The sequence below is a fragment of the Gobio gobio genome, assembly GCF_949357685.1.
Source record: "Gobio gobio genome assembly, chromosome: 10".
In the NCBI taxonomy this organism is placed as follows: Eukaryota; Metazoa; Chordata; class Actinopteri; order Cypriniformes; family Gobionidae; genus Gobio; species Gobio gobio.
Genome location: NC_137116.1, coordinates 15,413,048 through 15,426,964, shown reverse-complemented (window position 1 = coordinate 15,426,964; position 13,917 = coordinate 15,413,048). Strand labels below are relative to the sequence as shown.

At 47.4% G+C, this 13,917-nt stretch overlaps 1 protein-coding gene across 1 annotated transcript; it reads left to right on the top strand.

The window, feature by feature from the left end:
* Positions 1–332: 332 nt before the first annotated feature.
* On the top strand, positions 333–13,490 carry ccdc112 (coiled-coil domain containing 112; the record flags this gene model as incomplete). The annotated part of the gene is made up of 9 exons (XM_079826297.1): positions 333–357; positions 3,132–3,221; positions 3,348–3,423; positions 4,479–4,854; positions 10,559–10,963; positions 11,039–11,134; positions 11,689–11,813; positions 12,331–12,913; positions 13,254–13,490. The coding sequence occupies 9 exons, from the start codon at positions 333–335 to the stop codon at positions 13,488–13,490; spliced, it is 2,013 nt and encodes a 670-aa protein (XP_079682423.1).
* Positions 13,491–13,917: the final 427 nt, after the last annotated feature.

Sequence of the window (13,917 nt, the reverse complement as noted above, 5' to 3'; positions counted from 1 at the left end):
TATGATTATGATTATATGTGGAGCTTGTGCTTATTGATTATAGCATTCGGCCGCTCACATTGATCCTCTCTCGGTTCGATCGCGTTTGACCGAATGTCTGCCTCGGACTTTCTACGGGAGGCGGAAAGTCTCCGAAGATTGTGAGTTAATTCATGTTTATACAGTTAATCAGAGACTCTCGTGTGCCTGTGGTTTATTATAATTCTCTTCACACACACACACACACACACACACACTCTCACACACACAGGCGGTGTAAAGAGGAGCGCGAGGCGATCAGACGGCAGGACCTCAGAGAGACTTTCGGCGAGATTCACGAGCTCAGCGATCAGATGAATCTGCGCATGCGCACTGACAGTAAATCCCCGTCTCACACACACACACACACACACACACACACACACGTGACCCGAGGCTTCCCGCCTCACTAACGACTTTATTTACAGTCAGCCCATTTCTGCCACAATAAACAAATATACGCTAGAGTAAATTACATAAAAAGTCAAAATTATGACATAAGCATAAAAATGACACTAAAAGGGCGAAATTATGACATACTAAGATTAATAATTACCTCAAAAGTTGAAATAATGACATACCAAGCATAATAATGGCATGAAAAGTTGAAATGATGACATATTAAACATAATTATAGTTGTGCAGTCGAAATTATGACTTACTAATTCATATTTATTAGATGAAAAGTTGAAATTCTGACATACCAAGCATAATAATGACATGAAAAGTTGAAATGATGACATATTAAACATAATTATAGTTGTGAAGTTAAAATTATGACTTACTAATTCATATTTATTAGATGAAAAGTTGAAATTATGACATACCAAGCATAATAATGACATGAAAAGTTGAAATGATGACATATTAAACATAATTATAGTTGTGAAGTTAAAATTATGACTTACTAATTCATATTTATTAGATGAAAAGTTGAAATTATGACATACCAAGCATAATAATGACATGAAAAGTTGAAATGATGACATATTAAACATAATTATAGTTGTGAAGTTAAAATTATGACTTACTAATTCATATTTATTAGATGAAAAGTTGAAATTATGACATACCAAGCATAATAATGACATGAAAAGTTGAAATGATGACATATTAAACATAATTATAGTTGTGCAGTCGAAATTATGACTTACTAATTCATATTTATTAGATGAAAAGTTGAAATTATGACATACCAAGCATAATAATGACATGAAAAGTTGAAATGATGACATATTAAACATAATTATAGTTGTGAAGTTAAAATTATGACTTACTAATTCATATTTATTAGATGAAAAGTTGAAATTATGACATACCAAGCATAATAATGACATGAAAAGTTGAAATGATGACATATTAAACATAATTATAGTTGTGAAGTTAAAATTATGACTTACTAATTCATATTTATTAGATGAAAAGTTGAAATTATGACATACCAAGCATAATAATGGCATGGAAAGTTGAAATGATGACATATTAAACATAATTATAGTTGTGAAGTTAAAATTATGACTTACTAATTCATATTTATTAGATGAAAAGTTGAAATTATGACATACCAAGCATAATAATGACATGAAAAGTTGAAATGATGACATATTAAACATAATTATAGTTGTGAAGTTAAAATTATGACTTACTAATTCATATTTATTAGATGAAAAGTTGAAATTATGACATACCAAGCATAATAATGACATGAAAAGTTGAAATGATGACATATTAAACATAATTATAGTTGTGAAGTTAAAATTATGACTTACTAATTCATATTTATTAGATGAAAAGTTGAAATTATGACATACCAAGCATAATAATGGCATGAAAAGTTGAAATGATGACATATTAAACATAATTATAGTTGTGAAGTTAAAATTATGACTTATTAATTCATATTTATTAGATGAAAAGTTGAAATTATGACATACCAAGCATAATAATGACATGAAAAGTTGAAATTATGACATATTAAACATAATTATAGTTGTGAAGTTAAAATTATGACTTACTAATTCATATTTATTAGATGAAAAGTTGAAATTCTGACATACCAAGCATAATAATGGCATGAAAAGTTGAAATGATGACATATTAAACATAATTATAGTTGTGAAGTTAAAATTATGACTTACTAATTCATATTTATTAGATGAAAAGTTGAAATTATGACATACCAAGCATAATAATGGCATGGAAAGTTGAAATGATGACATATTAAACATAATTATAGTTGTGCAGTCGAAATTATGACTTACTAATTCATATTTATTAGATGAAAAGTTGAAATTATGACATACCAAGCATAATAATGACATGAAAAGTTGAAATGATGACATATTAAACATAATTATAGTTGTGAAGTTAAAATTATGACTTACTAATTCATATTTATTAGATGAAAAGTTGAAATTATGACATACCAAGCATAATAATGACATGAAAAGTTGAAATGATGACATATTAAACATAATTATAGTTGTGAAGTTAAAATTATGACTTACTAATTCATATTTATTAGATGAAAAGTTGAAATTATGACATACCAAGCATAATAATGACATGAAAAGTTGAAATGATGACATATTAAACATAATTATAGTTGTGAAGTTAAAATTATGACTTACTAATTCATATTTATTAGATGAAAAGTTGAAATTATGACATACCAAGCATAATAATGACATGAAAAGTTGAAATGATGACATATTAAACATAATTATAGTTGTGAAGTTAAAATTATGACTTACTAATTCATATTTATTAGATGAAAAGTTGAAATTATGACATACCAAGCATAATAATGACATGAAAAGTTGAAATGATGACATATTAAACATAATTATAGTTGTGAAGTTAAAATTATGACTTACTAATTCATATTTATTAGATGAAAAGTTGAAATTATGACATACCAAGCATAATAATGACATGAAAAGTTGAAATGATGACATATTAAAAATGATTATGAGTTGTAAAATTATGACTTATTAATTCCTATTTATTAGATGAAAAGGTGAATTATGATGACACAGAGTCGTCATATTTATGATTGATTATGAATCTGTTAATGATGTTTTAATATGTCTTGATTTCCTCTGTTCTGTCAGTGTTGTCCGTCCAGCAGCAGCTGCAGAAGCTCAGGAACGGCGTGTTCAGGTTCCAGCAGCAGCTCATGGACGTCCGGCCGTCTCCAGAGGGTGAGACTCCACCTTCAGACGCTTTCCCTCACACCTGCTGTGTGTGACGCGTGTGTGTGTGTGTGTGTGTGTGTGTGTGTGTGTGTGCGTGTGTGTGTGTGTGTGTGTGTTCCTCTTGACTTCCAGTGCTTGACAAGCTAAGAGACACCATGACAGACATTGAGCAGTCCATCAGCGTGTTCAAAGACACACAGCATCAAAGGTACGAGACGAGCTTCTGTGTGTGTGTGTGTGTGTGTGTAGATTCCTTCTCTCAAGTCAAGTCAACTTTATTTATATAGCGCTTTTAACAATGCAGATAGTTTCAGAGCAGCTTTACAGAGTTAAACAGGAAAATAATGCAGCATAATTTGATTCCGCCGCTCTGGAGAAGACGTGATGTCATCAGCTCAGTGTGGGCTTTACATCAGTCATTTAGTTTATATGTTAATTTAGTTTTATAATTATTAGTGCTGGGCATCAATTAAAAAAAATTTACTAATTAATCACATTTTTTTCTGTAATTAATCGCGATTTTAATAGTGTAATAATTTCAGTTACTCTCCAAATAAATGTATAAACAATTTAAAGACAGCATATTTTAAATATGTGTTGTATTGTCATGTTTTTATGACTGAAGGCCAGTATCACTGATACTAAAGTGTCTATTAAACATTAATGATGTCACATTACAGTATCACTGAAAGCTCCCAATTTCAGCATTTATTACGCTTTAAAAAAACAACTTTTAATTTAAGTGAACACAGACTGACGCGAGTCTGTCTGTGCGTCGAGTGTGTGTGTGTGTGTGTGAGAGTGTCCCTTGATTAGCTGACATGAGACGCATCCACACAGACAGGACACTGACACACACACACACACACACACACACACACACACACAGGACATACAGCGCGTTCTCTTGTGTCTTGTCGCACTTGGAAGCATTTACATGAATAAGAGCGTGATGATCATGTAACGCTAAGCAAAAATGGATATAAAAACGGACGCTGTGTTATTTGCGTTAAATATTTTGAATGCGTTAAGCTGAAAAAATTAATCGCCCGCGTTAACGCGTTAATTTGCCCAGCCCTAATATTTAGATTTATTTGGATATTTAGTTGATAATTTAGTGTCTCCAACTGAGCACGCCAAGCCAGAGGCAACAGTGGCAAGGAAACCAAACCCCTTCTCTCTCACACACACACACACACACACACACACACACACACACACACACACACACACACACACACACACACACACACACCTCTGCAGTTTCGAGCAGCTGCTGAAAGACGAGAGGATCTTCTGGCAGGAGATCTGTGCCCTGGAGAGGAAGATGGAGGCCTGGAGTCTGCCTGTGAGAGCAGACGTCCGTCTCCCCAGCGCTCGCTCAGACCGGCGGAGCGGCGGGAATCTTCCAGCGGAGGTGAAGGCGCTCGAGATCTTCCTCCAGCGCACGGGCGGCCAGTGGGGCGACTGGGACCAGTTTGACCACCAGAGCTTCCTCAGAGTGTGGAGGAAGCACAGCGGGAAGCCCTCGTTCAGACGCGAGGCGCGGCTTTATTTACCCGGCAGGACTGAGGAAGAGCTGGAGCTGCACGAGCACTGGTTCCTGGAGCTGCAGCGCCTGCAGGAGAAGAAGAGGGAGGTGCGACACACACACACACACACACACACACACACACACACACACACACACACACACACTGACCTCAGGGGGAGATCACTGACACACACACACTGACCTCAGGGGGCGATCACTGACACACACACACACTGACCTCAGGGGGCGATCACTGACACACACACACACTGACCTCAGGGGGCGATCACTGACACACACACACACTGACCTCAGGGGGCGATCACTGACACACACACACACTGACCTCAGGGGGCGATCACTGACACACACACACACTGACCTCAGGGGGCGATCACTGACACACACACACACTGACCTCAGGGGGCGATCACTGACACACACACACACTGACCTCAGGGGGCGATCACTGACACACACACACACTGACCTCAGGGGGCGATCACTGACACACACACACACTGACCTCAGGGGGCGATCACTGACACACACACACACTGACCTCAGGGGGAGATCACTGACACACACACTGACCTCAGGGGGCGATCACTGACACACACACACTGACCTCAGGGGGCGATCACTGACACACACACACTGACCTCAGGGGACGATCACTGACACACACACTGACCTCAGGGGACGATCACTGACACACACACACTGACCTCAGGGGACGATCACTGACACACACACACTGACCTCAGGGGGCGATCACTGACACACACACACTGACCTCAGGGGGCGATCACTGACACACACACACACTGACCTCAGGGGGCGATCACTGACACACACACACACTGACCTCAGGGGGAGATCACTGACACACACACTGACCTCAGGGGGAGATCACTGACACACACACTGACCTCAGGGGGCGATCACTGACACACACACACTGACCTCAGGGGGAGATCACTGACACACACACACACTGACCTCAGGGGGAGATCACTGACACACACACACACTGACCTCAGGGGGAGATCACTGACACACACACTGACCTCAGGGGGAGATCACTGACACACACACTGACCTCAGGGGACGATCACTGACACACACACACTGACCTCAGGGGACGATCACTGACACACACACACTGACCTCAGGGGACGATCACTGACACACACACACTGACCTCAGGGGGCGATCACTGACACACACACACTGACCTCAGGGGGCGATCACTGACACACACACACACTGACCTCAGGGGGCGATCACTGACACACACACACACTGACCTCAGGGGGAGATCACTGACACACACACTGACCTCAGGGGGAGATCACTGACACACACACTGACCTCAGGGGGCGATCACTGACACACACACACTGACCTCAGGGGGAGATCACTGACACACACACACACTGACCTCAGGGGGAGATCACTGACACACACACACACTGACCTCAGGGGGAGATCACTGACACACACACTGACCTCAGGGGGAGATCACTGACACACACACTGACCTCAGGGGGCGATCACTGACACACACACTGACCTCAGGGGGAGATCACTGACACACACACTGACCTCAGGGGGCGATCACTGACACACACACACTGACCTCAGGGGGCGATCACTGACACACACACACTGACCTCAGGGGGCGATCACTGACACACACACTGACCTCAGGGGGAGATCACTGACACACACACTGACCTCAGGGGGCGATCACTGACACACACACACACTGACCTCAGGGGGCGATCACTGACACACACACTGACCTCAGGGGACGATCACTGACACACACACACTGACCTCAGGGGACGATCACTGACACACACACTGACCTCAGGGGGAGATCACTGACACACACACTGACCTCAGGGGGAGATCACTGACACACACACTGACCTCAGGGGACGATCACTGACACACACACACTGACCTCAGGGGACGATCACTGACACACACACTGACCTCAGGGGGAGATCACTGACACACACACTGACCTCAGGGGGAGATCACTGACACACACACTGACCTCAGGGGGAGATCACTGACACACACACTGACCTCAGGGGGAGATCACTGACACACACACTGACCTCAGGGGGAGATCACTGACACACACACTGACCTCAGGGGGCGATCACTGACACACACACACTGACCTCAGGGGGCGATCACTGACACACACACTGACCTCAGGGGACGATCACTGACACACACACACTGACCTCAGGGGACGATCACTGACACACACACTGACCTCAGGGGGAGATCACTGACACACACACTGACCTCAGGGGACGATCACTGACACACACACTGACCTCAGGGGGAGATCACTGACACACACACTGACCTCAGGGGGAGATCACTGACACACACACTGACCTCAGGGGACGATCACTGACACACACACACTGACCTCAGGGGGAGATCACTGACACACACACTGACCTCAGGGGACGATCACTGACACACACACACTGACCTCAGGGGACGATCACTGACACACACACTGACCTCAGGGGGAGATCACTGACACACACACTGACCTCAGGGGGAGATCACTGACACACACACTGACCTCAGGGGGCGATCACTGACACACACACACACTGACCTCAGGGGGCGATCACTGACACACACACACACTGACCTCAGGGGGCGATCACTGACACACACACACACTGACCTCAGGGGGCGATCACTGACACACACACACACTGACCTCAGGGGGCGATCACTGACACACACACACACACACTGACCTCAGGGGGCGATCACTGACACACACACACACTGACCTCAGGGGGCGATCACTGACACACACACACACTGACCTCAGGGGGCGATCACTGACACACACACACTGACCTCAGGGGGAGATCACTGACACACACACACTGACCTCAGGGGACGATCACTGACACACACACACTGACCTCAGGGGGCGATCACTGACACACACACACTGACCTCAGGGGGCGATCACTGACACACACACTGACCTCAGGGGGAGATCACTGACACACACACTGACCTCAGGGGGCGATCACTGACACACACACTGACCTCAGGGGGAGATCACTGACACACACACTGACCTCAGGGGGAGATCACTGACACACACACTGACCTCAGGGGGCGATCACTGACACACACACTGACCTCAGGGGGAGATCACTGACACACACACTGACCTCAGGGGGCGATCACTGACACACACACACTGACCTCAGGGGGCGATCACTGACACACACACTGACCTCAGGGGGCGATCACTGACACACACACACACTGACCTCAGGGGGCGATCACTGACACACACACTGACCTCAGGGGGAGATTACTGACACACACACACTGACCTCAGGGGGCGATCACTGACACACACACACTGACCTCAGGGGGCGATCACTGACACACACACTGACCTCAGGGGGCGATCACTGACACACACACACTGACCTCAGGGGGCGATCACTGACACACACACACTGACCTCAGGGGGCGATCACTGACACACACACTGACCTCAGGGGGCGATCACTGACACACACACTGACCTCAGGGGACGATCACTGACACACACACTGACCTCAGGGGGCGATCACTGACACACACACACTGACCTCAGGGGGAGATCACTGACACACACACACTGACCTCAGGGGGAGATCACTGACACACACACTGACCTCAGGGGACGATCACTGACACACACACTGACCTCAGGGGGAGATCACTGACACACACACTGACCTCAGGGGGCGATCACTGACACACACACACACTGACCTCAGGGGGCGATCACTGACACACACACACTGACCTCAGGGGGCGATCACTGACACACACACACTGACCTCAGGGGACGATCACTGACACACACACACTGACCTCAGGGGACGATCACTGACACACACACTGACCTCAGGGGGCGATCACTGACACACACACTGACCTCAGGGGGCGATCACTGACACACACACACTGACCTCAGGGGGCGATCACTGACACACACACACTGACCTCAGGGGGAGATCACTGACACACACACTGACCTCAGGGGACGATCACTGACACACACACACTGACCTCAGGGGACGATCACTGACACACACACTGACCTCAGGGGGCGATCACTGACAGACACACACACTGACCTCAGGGGGAGATCACTGACACACACACACTGACCTCAGGGGGAGATCACTGACACACACACTGACCTCAGGGGACGATCACTGACACACACACTGACCTCAGGGGGAGATCACTGACACACACACTGACCTCAGGGGACGATCACTGACACACACACTGACCTCAGGGGGAGATCACTGACACACACACTGACCTCAGGGGGCGATCACTGACACACACACTGACCTCAGGGGACGATCACTGACACACACACTGACCTCAGGGGGCGATCACTGACACACACACTGACCTCAGGGGACGATCACTGACACACACACTGACCTCAGGGGGAGATCACTGACACACACACACTGACCTCAGGGGGAGATCACTGACACACACACACTGACCTCAGGGGGAGATCACTGACACACACACTGACCTCAGGGGGCGATCACTGACACACACACACTGACCTCAGGGGACGATCACTGACACACACACTGACCTCAGGGGGAGATCACTGACACACACACTGACCTCAGGGGACGATCACTGACACACACACTGACCTCAGGGGGAGATCACTGACACACACACTGACCTCAGGGGGAGATCACTGACACACACACTGACCTCAGGGGGAGATCACTGACACACACACTGACCTCAGGGGACGATCACTGACACACACACTGACCTCAGGGGACGATCACTGACACACACACTGACCTCAGGGGGAGATCACTGACACACACACACTGACCTCAGGGGGAGATCACTGACACACACACACACACTGACCTCAGGGGACGATCACTGACACACACACTGACCTCAGGGGACGATCACTGACACACACACTGACCTCAGGGGGCGATCACTGACACACACACACACTGACCTCAGGGGGCGATCACTGACACACACACACACTGACCTCAGGGGGAGATCACTGACACACACACACACACACACACACACACACACACACTGACCTCAGGGGGAGATCACTGACACACACACACACACACACACACACACTGACCTCAGGGGGAGATCACTGACACACACACACTGACCTCAGGGGGCGATCACTGACACACACACACTGACCTCAGGGGACGATCACTGACACACACACTGACCTCAGGGGGAGATCACTGACACACACACACACTGACCTCAGGGGGCGATCACTGACACACACACACTGACCTCAGGGGGAGATCACTGACACACACACTGACCTCAGGGGGCGATCACTGACACACACACACTGACCTCAGGGGACGATCACTGACACACACACTGACCTCAGGGGGCGATCACTGACACACACACTGACCTCAGGGGACGATCACTGACACACACACTGACCTCAGGGGACGATCACTGACACACACACTGACCTCAGGGGGCGATCACTGACACACACACACTGACCTCAGGGGGAGATCACTGACACACACACACTGACCTCAGGGGGCGATCACTGACACACACACTGACCTCAGGGGACGATCACTGACACACACACTGACCTCAGGGGACGATCACTGACACACACACTGACCTCAGGGGTTATGCCTGGCTAGTGTTAACGTTGTGTGTGTTGGTCCTCCAGGCCGTGCACAGATGGAGAGAGGCCAAGCGGAGTGAGCGTGAGCTGCAGAGAGAGCAGCAGGAGGCAGACGGAGAGAGGAAAGAGCCGCAGGACCACGAGGCGCAGCGGCTGAAGCAGGAGCAGCGCAGGGAGGCGTCCGAGCGGCTGGAGGCCTGGAGGAGCCGCAGGAAACAAGAGCAAGAGCAAGAGCAAGAGCAGCGCCTGAGAGAACACATCCTGCAGAGAAGAAGAGCCAAAGAAGAGCAGCGGCGACAGCTGGAGGTCAAACTGACGGTGGAGGCTCACGTGCGGCAGAAGAAGGAGGAAGAGGAGCTTCGTCTGCTGGAGGAGGAGGCGCAGCGGCGGGCGGAGCAAGAGGAGCGGCAGCGGCGGGCGGCCCAGGGCATCAAACGCTTTCAGGAGCGGGTGAGCTGAGATCTGTGCTCCTTGCCCAATACAGCGGGCCCTGGCGCAGTTACCCGTTACTCTTTCTGTCCTCAGGATTCCCTTCGTCTGGAGGAAAAATTACAGGAGAAGCAGAGCCAGGAGGAGGAGCGCTGGGAGCGGCAGAGGACGCTGGACAGACTCAAGGAGAAGGTTTGCTCCCGCACAGATCGCTTCAAACTGCTCCACAGGGAGAACAGGATCAACAGTTTACATACACTTTTCCACGGTTTTATTTTTGACTAAGTGAATTCGTTAAAACAAAACAAAAAGATGGCCTGTTTCCATCCAATTGGCATTTCACTGATAAATTGGTGTGGGTAATGACATCATCCCTAAATAACGTTGCTATCACTAAAAAAATCTGCCCTCAAGTCCTTTCCATTCATAATATCACGTATATCGCAAATTATATCACATCTTTCGCACACCAAATGTGTGTAAAATGTCAACATAGAATATACTAGTGGTTGTAAAAACAAATAGATTGTGTCGACATTGGCAAAAAAAGATCAATAATTGTAATTTCCATCAGCTACATCACTAAACATTGATGCGTTAAACCTTTTTCACAAATAAATCCTTGGATGGAAACTCGGCTAATGATGCAAACCTCATCAGTTATGAGACAGATTGAGCTGCTCATGATTCAGCTCAGCTCAGTTCTCGTCTTATCAGACCAATCACGTGTGCTTTATCTGCGTCAGGTGGAGCTCCACGTCAGCCGCGACCCCTCCAGACTGTGGAAGCGCACTGAAGTCTGGGAGGAGCGCATGAAGGAGGTCGGCCCGTCTGGATCCGGAGCCGTGCCGCTGATGCACGTCTTCCACAGGTACAGACCATCAGGAACAGACAGAGCCCGGTGTAGCATGAGCAGGATGAGGATGATGGTGTGATGATGATGAGGATGATGGTGGTGGTTAGGGCCTGATTTACCTCATATTGTGACAAAAAGCTAATTCTGGGTCCCTCGCCCGTATGAACAAAACCACTACTTTTAAAAACAACAATAATTAAAGCTGTGATGTCACATGTGATATTGTGGCTGTATATGTGATCATGTACTTGTGTCGTTATATTATTACGTGATGTCCAGTGAATGTTGTGTCTTCCCGTCTGAGGCAGTCCGTCATCACATCACGCTTTCCTCAGCACAGTTTATGGAGATTATTGTAGCTGTAGCTATGTGATCGCTCGCTTAAGTTTTTGTTCTGTCATTTGGCCAAAATCCCACATTATAGTGAAGCGCTACACACAGGCTAAGACAAATGCCAGACTCTTCTCCGCTCCTCAAACCCTTTATATATATGATGTGTTTCTTACGTACAGAAAATGCTTTACTTATTCAGCCAGTTCTCTATTTACCCTTGCATCGTAAATAAGCAGAGACTTAATGGCCCTGATGATGGTGATGATGATGAAGGCGATGCATCAGTCTATGTGTTATTAAGGGAATCAATAGAAACATTTGCTAAATTATCTGGACAATTCCGGAGCTTGGCCTTGCAAGATTTTCTTCTCCGTCTTAGCAAGAATGACCAACTGGAGAATGGGCATGTCGACACCAGCTGCCAGAAGCTTCCCAGGCTGTGTTCAGTAATCTGGGAGCAGATTCAACAGGCCAAGCGGGAAGGATCTGACCTGCACGTTGTGTGGCTCGATGTGGCGAATGCACGTGTTCAGTACCCCACCAGCTCCTCGACTACGCCACTGAGTTGTTCCACATGCCTGGCAGCATCAGGAGTCTGGTCTCAAATTATTTCAAGGACCTGCGAATGGCCTTCTCCCTTCAGGAGTTCACAACCGGATGGCAGCAGCTGGAGGTGGGCATTGCCATGGGGTGGTCAGTATCCTTATCGGGGCAAGGCAGGTGGTGTGAGGAGTCAGACTGCGTCATGGACAACATCACCAGCCTTCTACCAACAGCCCCATGTACGTCAAGAGAATGGATGAGCTAATGTCCTGGGCAAGGATGAAGATCAAACCTGCCAAGTCCCGAGGCCTTTCTCTCAAGAAGGGAGCTAGAAGTGACTGTTGGCGGTGAGAAGATCTCCCCGACCATCAGAAGGCTTGGGCGACATACGGCATGTCGAGGATCCAACAGTGCCAGCTCGCGGGAAAATATAGGGCCTGGGGCTACCACACCACTCTTTACCAGAGGATAATGTGGCCGCTTAAGCTGATCCCGAATCTACGGTAAGCAGGATGGATGGAAAAGCCAACTCGTTCATCCGATAATGGCTGGGATTGCACAAAGCCTGTCTGATACCAGTCTCTTCAGAAGAAACATGCTCCACCTGCCTCTACAGTCAATCACCATGGGTTACGAACAGGAGATGGAGATGAAGCGAGGGATGCCAACGCTGAGGTTGAGCAGGCAATAGTCATGTTGTTTAAGCAGGAAGGGCAGGCCTTGGGCATGGAGGAGTCCCAAAGCTCTGGTCAGCAGGAAACAGAGGAAGGAGCTGGTCAAACATGGAGAATGAGCGTCAAAAGGTCAAGGACGTAGCTCAGGGACGCTAGGGGAGAGCGTGGCCGACCTCTAGAAGACCCCGCAGGCAAGGCTTTGTTTCTTGATTAGGGTGACGTACAACACTCTTCCCTGTCCGCAGAACCGGCACTCTCTGCTACAGATGGAGGCATGACCAGGCCTTCAGAAGCTGGCAGAGATCTTGGAGAGACAGGGCAGGAAGCAGAGGGCACTCCACACCAGCAGACCAGGACATCCCATTTGCTCAAGGGTGAGGGAGACGGGGAACTGCCCGCTTGACCCAGGACTGTAGTTTGAGAGGACCATTGAGATCTGCCCGCTTGACCCAGGACTGCAGTCTGAGAGGACCATGGAGATCTGCCCGCTTGACCCAAGACTGTAGTTTGAGAGGACCATGGAGATCTGCCCGCTTGACCCAGGACTGCAGTCTGAGAGGACCACTGAG